At 32.1% G+C, this 15,485-nt stretch overlaps 1 protein-coding gene across 1 annotated transcript; it reads left to right on the top strand.

The window, feature by feature from the left end:
- Positions 1-3,411: 3,411 nt before the first annotated feature.
- On the top strand, positions 3,412-4,523 carry LOC114266644 (vascular-related unknown protein 1). The gene is made up of 3 exons (XM_028207567.2): positions 3,412-3,898; positions 3,999-4,064; positions 4,225-4,523. The coding sequence occupies exons 1-3, from the start codon at positions 3,515-3,517 to the stop codon at positions 4,375-4,377; spliced, it is 603 nt and encodes a 200-aa protein (XP_028063368.1). The 5' UTR covers positions 3,412-3,514; the 3' UTR covers positions 4,378-4,523.
- The last annotated feature ends 10,962 nt before the right edge of the window (positions 4,524-15,485 follow it).

The raw sequence follows: 15,485 nt of genomic DNA, 5'->3' as shown, positions 1-15,485 counted from the left end.
TTTTAACATTCACATTGATAAGAGTGTAAAATTGGCCCGCAGCCTGTGGGCAACCCGAAGCCCGATCGTAGCCCGAGGCAGGCTTGGCCCGACCCGTGACAATGTGAATATTCACATTGACATGTTAACATTAACATTGATAGGAGTGTAAAATTTGCCCGCTGCCCGAAGCTTGCCCGTGGCCCAGGGTAGGCCCGTCCCGACCGGTTGACAATGTGAATATTCACATTGACATGTTAACATACACATTAATAAGAATGTAGAATTGGCCCGCGACCTGTGAGCTACCCGAAGCTTGCCCACGGCCCAGGACAGGCTTGTTTGGGTCGGGGCCCGAGCATATCCGAGACCCTAGGCTAGGGCCTAGGCCATCACATTGAAGCCTGGCCCGACCCATCAGCCCGCTTAAGGCCCATTCAAGGCTCGGTCCGAGGCCCAGCCCGCCCGAGGCGCAATGTCTTTTTTGGTGAAAAATAATAAAATTTTGGTAGAAAAAATTAATAAGAATTAAAAAAAAATGGCCAGGCCCGCCCAAGCTCGACCTAAGCTCGAGGCTAGGCCCAGGCCCACCGGTCCGACCCGAGGCTCGATCCATCGGCCCGTCCAAAGCCCGAATACCTTTGTGCCAGGACTAGGGCCTGGGCCTAATTTTTTGGCCCGTGGGCCGGGCTGGGCCGGCTCGGATTTTTTCGGACACCCATGAGGCTCAATATGGGCCGACCCAGGCCTCTACGCATTGATGATATGAACATTCACATTGACGATGTGAACATTCACATTATGGGTATTTTGGTAACTATGTCTCCCATAGGACTTATTGAAACATAAGAAAATAATGTGGACTAAATAGAATATAAGTAGATGAAAATGGTAGTAAAAAAGAACGTAGGCTGCCCGAAGCCCGCCCGCGCCTCGGGAAAGGCTCGTTTGGGCTCGGGCTCGAGCCTAGTCCGAAACCCTAGGCTAGGGCCTGGGCCATCACTTTGAAGCCCAGCCCGGCCCATCGGCCCGGTTAAGGCCCATTCAAGCTCGGTCCGAGACCCGGCCCGTGCCAAGGCCTAGTGTCTTTTTTTGTGAAAAATAATAAAATTTTGGTAGAAAAAATTAAAAAGAATTTAAAAAAAATGGCCAGGTTCGCCCAAGCCTGAGGCTAGGCCAAGGCCCATCGGCCCAACCCGAGGCTTGACCTACTGGCTCAGGCCCGGACCCAAACGAGCCTGCCCCGGGCCGTGGGCAGGCTTCGGGCAGCCCACGGGCCGCGGGCCAATTCTACATTCCTATCAATGTGTATGTTAACATGTCAATATGAATATTCACATTGTCAACGGGCCGGGCCGGGCCTACTCCGGGCCGCGGGTAAGCTTCGGACAGCTTGCAAATTTTACACTCCTATCAATGTTAATGTTAACATGTCAATGTGAATATTCACAATGTCACGGGTCGGGCTGCGGTCAGGCTTCGGGCCGCTCACAAGCTGCAGGCCAATTTTACACTCTTATCAATGTGAATGTTAACATGTCAATGTGAATATTCACATTGTCAACAGGCCGGGTCAGGCCCGCCTTGGGCCGCTGGCCAATTTTATACTCTTATCAATGTGAATGTTAACATGTTAATGTGAATATTCACATTGTTAACAGGCTGGGCCGGGCTTGCCCCAGGCCGCTCACGGGCCGTGGGCGGGTTTTGGGCAGCCACGAGGCGCGGGCTAATTTTACACTCCTATCAATGTGAATGTTAACATGTCAATGTGAATATTCACATTGTCAACGGGCCGTGGGTAGGCTTTTGGCCGCCCATGGGCCGCGGACCAATTTTATACTCTTATCAATGTGAATGTTAACATGTCAATGTGAATATTCACATTGTCAACGGGCCCGTCCCGGGCCGCCCATGGGCCGCCGGCGGGTTTCGTGCCGCCACGGGATGCGAGTCAATTTTACACTCCTATTAATGTGAATGTTAACATGTCAATGTGAATATTCACATTGTCAGCGGGCCGAGCCAGGCCCACTCCGGCTCACAGGCGGGTTTTGAGCCGCCCATGGGCCAATTTTACATTTCTACCAATGTGAATTTTAAAATATGAATGTTCACATCATAAATTGCTAACCGTTCAAAAAATATTTATAAAGGTATCAAAATTAAATATAAGGGTATAAGTGTCCAAGAAAATAGTATAAATTAAGAAAAAAAAAGACTTTATGGAATATAACTATACATACATAGGACTAAATGAGTTAAAAAAAAAATTTCATAAATTTCTTAAGTTAAAACACTTCTAAATAAAATTTAACAATAAAAATCCCTACAAAAAATACTAACATTTTACACAGCTATGAAGTGGTCATTTGGGGATGAAACTATTACTTGGGGTTGGACGCTAGTTTCAGTCTTTCGTAAAAAAGAAAAAAAATAAGAAGTCCAAATTTCCTTTGAATTTTCAAATGACTGACGATTGACTGCATACCAAGAAGAAAAAAAACTCAAAACTCATTTAATGAATATGGTTGAAAGGTAAGTTCAAGCAAAGAAAATAGCTGCCTCTGTTGTGTGAAAATCCCATTTGAACCACCCTATATGGTCAACCCCCATACCCCATTTCTCAATTTTTTTGCTTCATTGCACGTTCTCTCTGTCTCTCTGTCTCTCTCTCTTCCCTAACGAAAAGGGCAAAACATATATATATATATATATATATCCTATATATTACAAAAATCAATCATAAAATTAAATATAATATTATCACATAAAGATTGAAACTTACAAAAGAGTAAAACTCATTTCATATGATAGGATTGTGTAGAGTTGTGTGATTTATTTCTATATTCTGAAATTCACCTATAGTTTTGTTTTTGATTCTATAATTAATTTTTAGGAGAGGTTTCTTTTCAGTCAATTATATGGATCGGAACATATTGTTGGACTTGTAAGATCCACCACAAGTCCCGTTTCAATAATTTGTATTGTCAATGTGTAGAACTCATCAAGTACTTCATCTTTGTAAAAAATCACGTTGATTAAATATCGTTAGCCTCTTAATCGAAATATATTTTTGTCAATAATAAATATAATTTTAAAAATAAATGATTAACAAAAATATGTTTTGATTAAGGGATTACGGATATCCGATCAGTGTGATTTCTTTACAAACATGAAGTATTTGACGAATTTTATACATTAAACAATTTACATCATCGAAATAGGACCAATAATAAGCCTCATGAATTCAACAATACACTCTAATCCACGCAAGCCCACTTGCAGAGAAGCCTCTGTCAATTTTTATAATTATTAAAAGAACTGGTGTTGCAACTGCAGATTTCAACTTCCTCAACTCTCCCTGGCCCACACCAAGATTCTAAATTATGGGTACCTTTTTTTCTCCATTCTTTTTAATCATCCCTTTCTGTTATATATCTCCCTCTTGAGTCTTGACAAAAAGGCCTCTCAAATCCTTCCTTACAAAACAAAACCATCTCTCTCTCTCTCTCTCTCTCTCTCTCTCTCTCTGATGGAGGACTCATTAGGTTCACTTGTAAACAAAGCTGTTGCCTCCAAGGACACCACAATAGATGGTCCTGAAGAAGAGAGTGGTTGGACATCTTACTTTGAAGATTTCTTATCAAAACAAAGAGAACAAGAAGAAGAAGAAGAACATAATAATACTTCTTCTTTCTCTGATAGCTTTGGCAGCCCTTCTCTTGTTTCTGATGCTGCTTCTTCTTGTGTTCCAAGGAAAATCAACAATTACAACCAAGTCTCCGCAACGTGCTCTCCGATGGATAGCCCACCAAAGATGCCTAAGAAATTAAGTTTCAAGAAAGCAAGAACCAAAGAAATTTCTCATGATGATTCTTTGGAGGACACTGCTAGTTCTCCTGTTAACAGCCCCAAGGTCAGCCCATCCTAGCTTTGATTTCTTTTTCTCTTATTTTTTTTTTTAATTTGTTAATCCATATTTTACTCATTTTTATTTTCAAAATCTTTATCTCCAGATTAATAGCTTCAAACAGATGGATATTAATCCCAGAAAGAGAGGAGATAATGTTGAAAGTTCTCTCGTAAGCTTTCATTGTTATTGTTTTTTTAGGCTCATTCTATATTGATTTTGTCATATAATTTATATAGGTGCTGATCAAAAAAAAAAAAATAATTTATATAGGTGTTTTGGGTTGAATTAATCTAAAAAAATGTTTTTTTAATATTCTGATCATATTATAGGGGAAAGGAGGTGACTCTGATTTCAGTTCAGAACTTCATAGAGATTCAAGAAATGAAATGACTTTTGAAGGGAAGAATAATGAATATATAGAACTGAAGAAAAGAGGGCTTTGTTTGGTTCCTTTGTCCATGTTAGTCAATTATCTTGGCTAATCTCTCTCTCTCTCTCTCTCTCTCTCTCTCTCTCTCTCTCTCTTTGTGGCAAGAAGAGCAAGACATGAAAAAATGTATAGAGAAAATGTCTATGATTATATTAATGCTCATAATGAAAATCATCAATATACCTAGAATTCTTTTTTCCTTTTTCTTTTTTTATAATTATTTTGATCTATATGTTATTATGTCAAAGAAAGGTAATTTTCAACCACCAAAGCATCATCTATATATTCTTGTTATCAACAGCCAACTTATTAGAAAATAGATAGATAGATAACTCCAAAAGAGCAAGGGCTTAAAATGATGATGATAGAGATTAATGAGAGAGAAGATTAAAGACAAAAGTGAAATTGATTGATTAACTGAACTACATTTGAGATTGAGACCAGACTAAGTCTTCTTGTTTTTGTATAAGGTGTGTCTTTGCAAGCAACCTAAAGGACAGATTGCTTTTGGCACTTCATTTGTGATCAACAAAGGATGATAATGGTTTTGTCTTCTGTTTTCATTTTCCAAAAAATAGAGAAACTGTGTCTGTGAATTATTTTTGAAAACTGTTTTCGGATTTTTTTTTTTTTTTAAACAACTCACATTTTAGAAAACATGAACCAGTTATTTTTGAACTTTTGAAAGCTTTTAGGGACTAATTTTTTTGATCCCGAAAAGCGAAATTTTTCAAGAAAAGAAAAAAGAAAAACATGCAGTGACAAAATTTTAAAAATATTTCTAATAAATACATTTTTAAAGACAAAATCAATTTTCCTCAAAAGGTTTACTTTTAGGGATGAAAGTTTTGATCTTAAAAAGATTGTAATTTCAATACTAAATGTTCAATTTCCTCCTAAAAACACAAAAATGACACTTTTAACAATTAAGATAAGTGAATTTGTCCCTAAATATTTATTTTTATAACCTTAATTTGTTGTAGTGATTGTTTCACACATAAAAATTAAACAATGGATAAGTGTTTTTAAACTATTCATTGTTTTTTTTTTTTTTTTTAAAAGAACATGAAAAAAAAAAAATGAAATAAATGAAAACACAACCCAAGAGGTATCTCTCTCATAACCAAGTTTAGGTGTACCAATGTTATAAAACTGTAGTTGCACTATTACAGTTATTAAACTAGAGAAAGATAATGACTTTGTTACTAAAATATAATGTAAAAGTTTTGAAGGAAAACATTCTTCATTTAGTTGCCTCAAACATAATATTCCCAGGCAACAGAAACATGTTGACTATAATATAAACCATGTGTTGACATTTTCAAAGTGGATACACTTGCATATATTTTGCTTAAAATGCTAATTAAATATGTTTATCAAACCACCATATATATTAAACAATGACAATATAGTTTACTTCAGAAACAATATGCTGCTAATTAATAATCTAGAATTGTGATCCTCTCCATTGTATATTTGAAATGGTGAGGCTTCATTACATAATTCAATGGTGAGTATAATTATCTTTTTTCATTTAAAATAATTACCAATTTATATTTATATTTCATAACCATTAGATATATAATGAAAATTTTTCATTAAATATATGAAATGGAGAGGATTAAAGTCCAATAATCTATATGTCATAGGATATAGCTTCTATAAGACCCATATTCCATAGCAGAATCCAAAAGGATGCCAAGTTTCTTGCAACTGCAATGAAAACAACTAAGGGCTCTAGCCTAATTGGCTAACCCTTTGACCATCAAATCTCTCCTAACGGGTAAGTCTTGGGTTAGCTTTTGAACTCAAAAAAATTGATGGTATAGAGGACTTTCTCTTGCAAGGTGTATGGCTAATCCTTTGACAAAGATTTTCTTATAAGGTATATGGGTTTCAGTTCAACTCTCCCAAAGTGCTAATTTAACAACTAACCATTAATTTTTACTGATATAAAAATTTTAAAAAAAATAAATAAATAAATAAAAACTGCAATGAAAATACCAAGTATACCAAATAAGAAATTTAAAAAAAAAAAGAAAGTAGATTGATAAATATGAAAATTAATTAATCTCCAACGGCTTGCAGGCCATTCATTTATAAAGTATTCAGAAAGGGGCTGCAAAGGGAAGACCCCTCCATGTGCAAAGACATAAGGCAGGTGCACACAGACAGTTGTTTAGGACATTCACTAGTTTTCCTACCATTAATTCCTCTTGGTTGACTCTTTCTCTCTTCTTCCATCACATTCTTCTATATTTCTTTTCTTAAGCCTAAGCCTTCCTCTATACTATCATTTTTTTTTTTTTCAAAAATGTCCCTCAAGTATGTATATATCTTTGTCATTTTGATATTTTAAGTTCTAATTTTATTATTTTTGTCTTTAATTTTTTTTTTTTCAATTTTGTCAAATGAGTCTGATTTTAGTTCGTGGTCTGATGGTCATAAAACCTATGATTATATAAAAGCAAGGATTTGGTATTTGGATATGGAACTTCCAAATTTGTTCTCTAAACTTCATCTTTGTTATTTTATTTTATTTTTTTATCTTCTATTTGGTTGACTTGAAAATTCAAAATATTTGGATCTAATTTCGTTGTGCATAACGCAATCAAGCAATAGTCATTAGGACTGAATTTGATTGTATTCTAAAGATAGATTTGTTGTAACCGGTGCACACTAGATTGGATAAAATTTATGGAGGCGAATATAATTTTAAAAGAAAGCAACATAGTAACATGCTTGAAGCCAAAAAAATAAAAAATAAAAATCCATCCTTTTCCATTACACTTGCCATTTTGGCACCAACAAGAGCAATACTTACCTAAAAGGGTTTTAATGTGTGTATTGTTATAAAGTTGTTCCAATTACACATCTCAACTTGATATTAACTATCATTCCATTGTTGTAAATTAAATATGAGAAAATCAAATTTCGAGAACTTCTGTAGTAGGTTTCTTCATCATCCTCATACCCAAATGATAAAGGGGACTCAATATTTAATATTTTCATAACTATCACCCGCCAATATTTTCTTTAACATTTTTGAAAGCTTTTGTATGTTTAATAGTTGATGTTTTCACTTTTCATTTTTTAGTGTATTTAGAAGGGGAAAAAAAAAACAATAAAAAGATTCAGAAAATAATTTTAAAATATTTCCTAGAATACAGGTTGTTTTCAGAAGAAGAAAATCAAAAAATAGTTTCCCAAATAAGTTTTTTGTGTAAACATTTGGTTATGCAACAAAATTGAATACGTATAAATAATTTTATTCCCCTTAATAAATTTTCCTTTTTCTTGAAAGATTTCAAGATCCCAAACATAACATTAGGCTCAGCAATTTTGTTTTTTTTCTCCCCCCCTTTTTTCATATCCAAATCAAAAAGCTTTATAAATGGTGGGAAGAGATCATATAATTCAGTGTTTCATACCTCATTAAATGTTTACCAAATATTAAACATGCCACCCAACAGCATGCAGAAAATTCTTCGAACTTTAAAGTTTTAGTAAAAGTAGAATGAGAAAAAAAAAAAAAAAAAATGCATGCATACTACTCTTTTCAACTTGACCTACCGCTGATTGCGTTAGACAATTAATTAGTCTCAGAATATTAGATAACATTATTAACATGGTATTTTTAATAAATAAAAAATTATAATCTATCTATATCTATACTATATATTAAGCAAAAACCCTAACCTTTGTGGGAGCTCCAATCTCCCAATCTAAATTTCTTGATTTTTTGATTAAAAAAAAAAAAAACTTAGCATTTATTAACTTCTCTCAACCCCAAGTATTACTCTCATAATAACACTTTAACGAATTAAGAACAATTATAAAAAAAAATTCTTTAAAATCCAACAAATATAAATTCCCTGAAAAGTCCTAACACATATGATTATTATCCCTCATAATAACACTTTAATGCATTAAGAACAAGCATAAAAAAAATTTCTTTAAAAGTTCAACACATATGATTATTATCAAAATATTAAACTTTAATATAATATAATAAAAAAAAGAAAACATTTAATTCCTTGAAAAGTCCAACATATATGATTATTATCAAAATATTAAATTTTAATATAATATAAAAAAGGAAAAAAAAAAGACATTTAAAAATCACAATTCACATATATAGATAATTATCTATACTATATATTAAGCAAAAGGGGGTTTTTACCCCCCAAGCTTTGTGAGAGCTTCAATCTCTCAATCCTAATTTCTTAATTTTTTGATTTAAAAAAAAAACTCAGCATTTATTGATTTGGTTGAAGTCTCTTGATTAACATTTATTAACTTTTTTCAGTCCACATGCCTGCATTTATTGATTTGGTTAAAATCCTTTCATCAGCATTTAAAATCCCCTCATATAAATAATTATAGATACAATCCGTGTATAGTTACTACAGTACCTTTTTCAACTTCTCCCATACACTATGGTTAGTAATAAGATTTTTAAATTATTTTTATAAAAAATCTTAAAAAACATAATTTATATATTAAAAAAATCTAAAACAAATATAAATATCTATCCCCTAATCAGCATTTATTAACTTTTTTCAATCCACATGTCTTCTCACATGCATGCATTTATTGATTTGGTCAAAAGCTCTCATCAGCATTTAAAATCCCCTCATACAAATAATTATAAATATAATCTGTGTATAGTTATTGCAGTACTTTTTTCAACTTCTCCCATACATTATGGTACATAGTGATAAAATTGTTAAATTATTTTTATAAAAAATCTTAAAAAACATAATTTATATATTAAAAAAAATCTAAAATAAATATAAATATTTATAATTATTCCGTGCATAGCACGGGTGATAGACTAGTTATATATATAAGCAAATATACTTATTATGTCAAAAGTTTTCAAATATTTATTCTTAAATTTTCATAATTTTGGAATAAATAAATACGTGGCACATCCCTTCACCTCTCTTCGCACTATTTAGATATTCTCACTCTCTCTCCCAATTGTTATATAAAAGATAATAATAATAATAAATCAAATTGTTAGGTTTTTATTCTTGGCAACTCCGTTTGACAAAACTCCTTTAAGTTGTATTTGTTTTCGCACTTTTTATTTCAGTGAGGTTATGAGTGTTTAGATGCGAATCCAACCTGAATTGTGCCTTGCAAAGAAGTTTGTGATGTTAATGCTTTCAAGATTGTCGCTTCGCTGATTATGACGGAGATCGAGCTGCCAGGTCAGCTCGCCGGGGTCCAGGGGGCAGCGCCCCTTGGCGGGTCCGAGGCAGCACCCAGGTGGGGTCGAGGGGCAGCGCCCCCGAAGCAAAATGCAAAATTGCATTCGAAATTGCATGTCCGCCCTTGCTCGCTCGAGTGAAGGAGTTCTCGGTCGAGCGAATGCTGCGTCCGTATAAAAACCTAAAAGAGATGATTTCACGCTCGAGTGCAGGTTGTTTGGCTCGAGCAAAGCCACATATGGAAAACACGCATTTTTTGTTCCTCGCTCGAGCAAGAGAGTTTTCGCTCGAGCGAGCATCGCGATTCAAATTTCTATAAGTACGTGATTCAGTCAGATTTTAGGATTACTTCTCCAAATCTTCTTCTTGGGTTCTAGGGTTTATATCTGGGGATATTTTGCTAGTTTTCTTTGATATTTTGATTGAGTATTCAACTCATAGTTTAAAGAGTATACATCAAAGGATTTTTTGTTTGTTCTACACAAAAGAGAAAGTTGTTCTTCGGTAAATTCTGAAGAATTCGAGCCTGAAGCTTTGGTGGATTCCGGAGTGGCTCATTGTCAAGACAATTCCGATGTGAAGACAGGGTTGGAAGAGGCCTTCAATTCGGGCGTGGATTCGGTAGGTAATTGAGAGTATACCTGTGTAATTTCTTTATAGCTTCTTAGTGAATTATTTTGTGGCTGTTGCCCATGATTTTTTTTTATCACAATTGGAGGTGTCCAATTGTAGTTTTTTCACGTAAAATCGTTGTGTCGATTTGTCTTGATTGTTTGATTGAGATTGTTATTTACTGCTTAAAATTGATACATAATCACAATTCAACATCTAGGGGATTTCTAGATTTTTCACAAATAATATATTTCCTTAGAGTTTTAGGTATAGATATGTATATAGAAACCTACATGTCTATCACTATATCAGGTAAATTTAAATTAAAAAAAAAAAAGAACCCACAAATCTCACAACTCTTATTTCTAACTGTTATATATATATATATATATATAAACAAAAATAAAATAAAAATAAATCAAATAATATCTCTGTGTGTGTCTATCTAAATGTCAATCCAAAATTTTTGAATTTTTACATTTAAAGAAAATTACTAAATGCCATACTCAATTTCTATTGGATCATACTTCATTTTACACACAAAAAATAAATAAATAAATAAATAATTAGAGAGAAAAGGAAAAAAGATGACAAAGGTCAAAATAATAAATAAACAACCAGATAAGTGTTAGCATTTATCAGATAAATTTTTTATTTAAAAAATAAAATAAAATAATTGATTTGTATTTCAAAAAAATGTGATGTTAAAATTTTAAATTTAAATTTTCTATGATGTTTTTAGCTCCTTATCTTTATCCAAAAATTAAATTTGAATTTAAACACTAAACCTTCAAAATACATTATCTTTAAATTAAGTTTCCATATAAATTTGAACATTCACCAACAAAATCCAACATTGGAAACAAACCCCTAACAGCATCCTTTTTGTTTTTTTTATCTTAACGCAGTGGTGATCATAAAAATTTCTTTAAGGTATTAATATTTTATATCTCCTAACTCCAATAATTTATTTATTTTTTCTCTCTAGGGAAGATTATAATATACATAGAGCTTTACAAACAATCCATCAAGGTTAATAATTTTTTTAATTGAAATCTATTTGAAGCCATAAAATTCCATGTAATTTTTTTTCCATCTTTATTCTGTTGCATATTTTAATGATAGATCTTTTCAAGCAACATGTTCAAATTCATATAAATTTACATACGATCTATATAGTTTTACATAAAATCTACTTAGGTCTATAAACTTTTTTATGCAATTGCTCTAGATTTATAAATCTTTGCATGTAATTTGTGATAGTACTTGAAAAGAATTTTTATTGAATAATTCATGCATATTACAATTACCAATCACTTCATTTTAACTCATTATAATATGTATATATATATATATATATATATATGTATGTATGTATGTATGTATGTATGTATGTTATGCATGTTTCTCAAATATATCATTTGTCCTATAATATTTGGTATAATTACTACTATACATTTTTAGTCTTCATTGATCTAATTATTAGTTATATATGATATCTTAAAAATTCATTTCAACGATTGATTGCAATTATTAAATTCACATATGTTTTTTTCTATTCTTTTATTTATTTATTTATTTTGTGTTGTTTTTATTCTCACTTTTGTTTATTCTATTGTTTATGTTAGAACTTTATTAATAAATTGCGTAGTATAAAAATTATCAATATTTAGTTTGAATAATTATTCATATATATATATATATATATATATATATATATATGTATTTGGATCGGTGAAAATCAGTTGTTAGATATTATTCATATTGTTTAGTTTAAGTATGAGATATTATGACTCTTCATATTAAGAGATTTTCCTTTTTAATCTTATTTCCTTTCGAAAAAAAACTTGAGACTCCTTATGGGGGGAAAAAAAAAAAGTGATCAACTAACAGTATCAATTTTATTTCTATTGAATCATCCTTCAATCATATTTGCTAAATTTAAAAATTAAAAACAACTATCTTATTGATATAAGTAACACAATTTAATGGGATTAGACATGACTACAATTCAATTATATCTATTGGCTAAATTTAAAAAATTAAAATTAAAAACATTCGATTACATGGGACATAATCCAATTGGGTTAACATTTTGACTGTAACTTAATCATAACTATTTATTAACCTTTAAAAAAAAAAATTGAACATTAAAAATACTTATCTTATTCTACTACAAATAAAAAATAAAATAAAAACACCTAATTTTTTTTAGATGGTGAAAACACTTAAGTAGTAGGTAAATTAATTCACATATGAGGTCATGATCAATTGGGCTAGACATTTGACTATGTCTCAATCATAACTATTTGATTATAAAAAATGTAATATATATATATATATATATAAATTCATAATCATTAGACTATTTACCATGTCGCCCAAAGTACACTTAAAAAAAAAAAAAAATCTTATTGCGTAAAGGTTCAAAATTTAAAACACCCAGCACGATAAGGCCTAATTTTGATATATATTTTACTACTAAAAATTATCACATTAAATCTCTGTCATAGTCAAAATCTACTAACTCCACCTTAAATTCACACCACAACTAAAATCACATCTCTTTTTCTCTTTCAAATTTAAATATTTTTAATAAAATATTAAAAACAAAGAGAAATATAAATTAAGATTGTACAATATATATATATACTGTAAATGGCTTTATTATTTTTATTTTATAAATAAAATTTTGACTCTCCTATACATAGCACAGATTTTATACTAGTTTATACTAATTAGAATGTTATGTGAATAATATCTTATGATATTTTTCAACTATTGAATAATTACCCGATTGCTTGATGGAGTATTTGATGGAACAATCTTCTGTGTAAATAAAATAAATTAAAACAAAGTCAAACAAATAAATAAAATAAATAACTTACAGAATTTATTTTATCCAACTGAATGAAAAATAAAAGATCAAGTCAAGTGTGTGACACTCTATCCTTAAGACAGATGTGCCCCGCTACGGTGCTTACGGTTGAATAGCGTCTATCTCCCAGGATACAATGATTTTTACAAAATTGTTGTAGCATACCAAACAAATTTGTACGGAGAACCAAACCTGTGTTCTATACTCTCTTTATTTTTTTCTAAAACTATATATGAAGAATATATGCACTAGAGCAAAGTGGACAGCAAATGAGACAATTTCTAGGCCGATTTTTTGAATACAAAACACTACTGGAATGTTGGTATTTATAGGCACAAAAAGCTGCCCCGAACAGGTGCAAACAAGTAATGAACATGTGTGATTTGAATTTGAACAAATGCTATTTGAAATCAAACAGATCTGCAAATTGATTAAACAGATTAACTGTTGGTAACTGCAGTAGTTATTTACCTGTTCTGAAACTGCCTGGACAGTTTCGAATTTAAATCTGTCCGGGTGCTCTGTTTGGACTGTATTAACCTGTTCTGGAATAAATAAAAAAAAGAGACACAAATTTTTTGGACAACAATTTTGAATACAAATTCAAAATTTAAATTAATTTTTCCCGCAAGAACTTTTAGGAAAAATTCAAAAAAAATTAATATTAGAACCGACCCGACCCAACACCCACACCCACACCCACACCCACACCCACACCCGGCACAGCTTGGTCGAACGGCGGCACGCGTGTGTGGTAGTTTGGGCTAAGGTTCACTTTGTCAATAACTCTTTTCTTCTACAAACTTGGGGTGCCTCTTGGGCCCAACCCAAGTGTTATAGGCTACAACTTATATACTCAACAAAACTCTCTTAAAGTTTCAATATGTGACAAGCCTTAGAAGAAAACCCACATTTAAAAATTAAATGTTCAATTCCACGAACCTGAAAACGACGTCAACTTCCCGTTCACTCATAAATGGTTTTGACGAACCGTCTTCACCGTGTGACTTGCCACGCAGTAAGGAACACTTCACCTCTTCGGACTCACCCCAAAAGACGTTTAGGGCCCACTCAATTTTGGAATGGAATTTGACGGAAAGAAAATGCAACAACATGATCTAATTACAGAGAGTACAGAATAATTCGAGTTATTTACAGAATTTTTCGTTTGTTTCCCTTTCTCTTATTTCTTTTATAGGAATTATTTTCTGTGAATTTACAATATAATATTCTGGTTGGAAAAACAAATAGTGATTATATGCTATTTGACAAATAGTAGTAACATACTGTCTATTTTCTTTGACAACTAGTAGTAATATACTGGTGTCATTAACAAATCAAAATATTTATTTGTGGGATTTTGTCAGAAATTAATTTTGGTTTTCTTAATTTATTTCTGAGTGTTCATTAATTAAAAAAAAAATTCAGTTTTTTTTAATTATTGAAGTGTTATAGAAATTTAATCTTCTAACTTGGTCTTTTATTTTTCATTCAGTTGGATAAAATAAATTCTGTAAGTTATTTATTTTATTTATTTGTTTGACTTTGTTTCAATTTATTTTATTTACACAGAAGATTGTTCCATCAATCTTAAAACAGATTTGCCCCGCTACGGTGCTTACGGTTGAGTGGCGTCTATCTCCCAAGATACAATGATCTTCACAAAATTGTTGTAGCACACCAAACAAATTTGTACGGCGAACCAAACCTGTGTTCTATGCTCTCTTTATTTTTTCCTAAAACTATATATGAAGAATATATACACTAGAGCAAAGTGGACAGCAAATGAGACAATTTCTAGACTGATTTTTAGGATACAAAACACTACTGGAATGTTGGTATTTATAGGCACAAAAAGCTGCACCGAACAGGTGCAAACAAGTAGTGAACATATGTGATTTGAATTTGAACAGATGCTGTTTGAAATCAAACAGATCTGCAAATTGATTCAACAGATTAACTGCTGGTAACTGCAGCAGTTATTTACTTGTTCTGAAACTGCCTGGACAGTTTGGAATTTAAATATGTCCTTGTGCTCTGTTTGGACTGTATTAACTTGTTGTGGAATAATAATAAAAAAGAGACACAAATTTTTTGGACAACAATTTTGAATTCAAATTCAAAATTTAAATTAATTTTTCCCGCAAGAAATTTTAGGAAAAATTCAAATAAATTTTGTCTAAAAAATTAATATTAGAACCGACCCGACCCATCACCCACAACCGGCATGGCTCGGACGGACGGTGGCGCGCACGTGTGTGGTGGTTTGGGCTAAAGTTCACTTTGTCCATAACTCTTTCCTTCTACAAACTTGGGGTGCCCCTTGGAGCCTAACCCAAGTGTTGTAGGCTAGATCTTATATACTCAACAAAACTCTCTTAAAGTTTCAATGTGGGACAAGCCTTACAAAGAAATCCACATTTAAAACTTAAATGTTCAATTCCACGAAGT

Source organism: Camellia sinensis, chromosome 8 (genome assembly GCF_055761805.1).
Source record: "Camellia sinensis isolate YWXY chromosome 8, ASM5576180v1, whole genome shotgun sequence".
Lineage (NCBI taxonomy): Eukaryota > Viridiplantae > Streptophyta > Magnoliopsida > Ericales > Theaceae > Camellia > Camellia sinensis.
This window is presented reverse-complemented; position numbering and strand designations above follow the sequence as displayed.

What these genes read in the sequence shown, in the direction of transcription:
- LOC114266644 (XM_028207567.2), top strand. Translation starts at nt 3,515, where the DNA reads ATGGAGGACTCATTAGGTTCACTTGTAAACAAAGCTGTTGCCTCCAAG. An exon ending in CTCCTGTTAACAGCCCCAAG is followed by an intron (nt 3,899 to 3,998) that starts GTCAGCCCATCC and finishes CTTTATCTCCAG; the next exon opens with ATTAATAGCTTCAAACAGAT. An exon ending in ATAATGTTGAAAGTTCTCTC is followed by an intron (nt 4,065 to 4,224) that starts GTAAGCTTTCAT and finishes ATCATATTATAG; the next exon opens with GGGAAAGGAGGTGACTCTGA.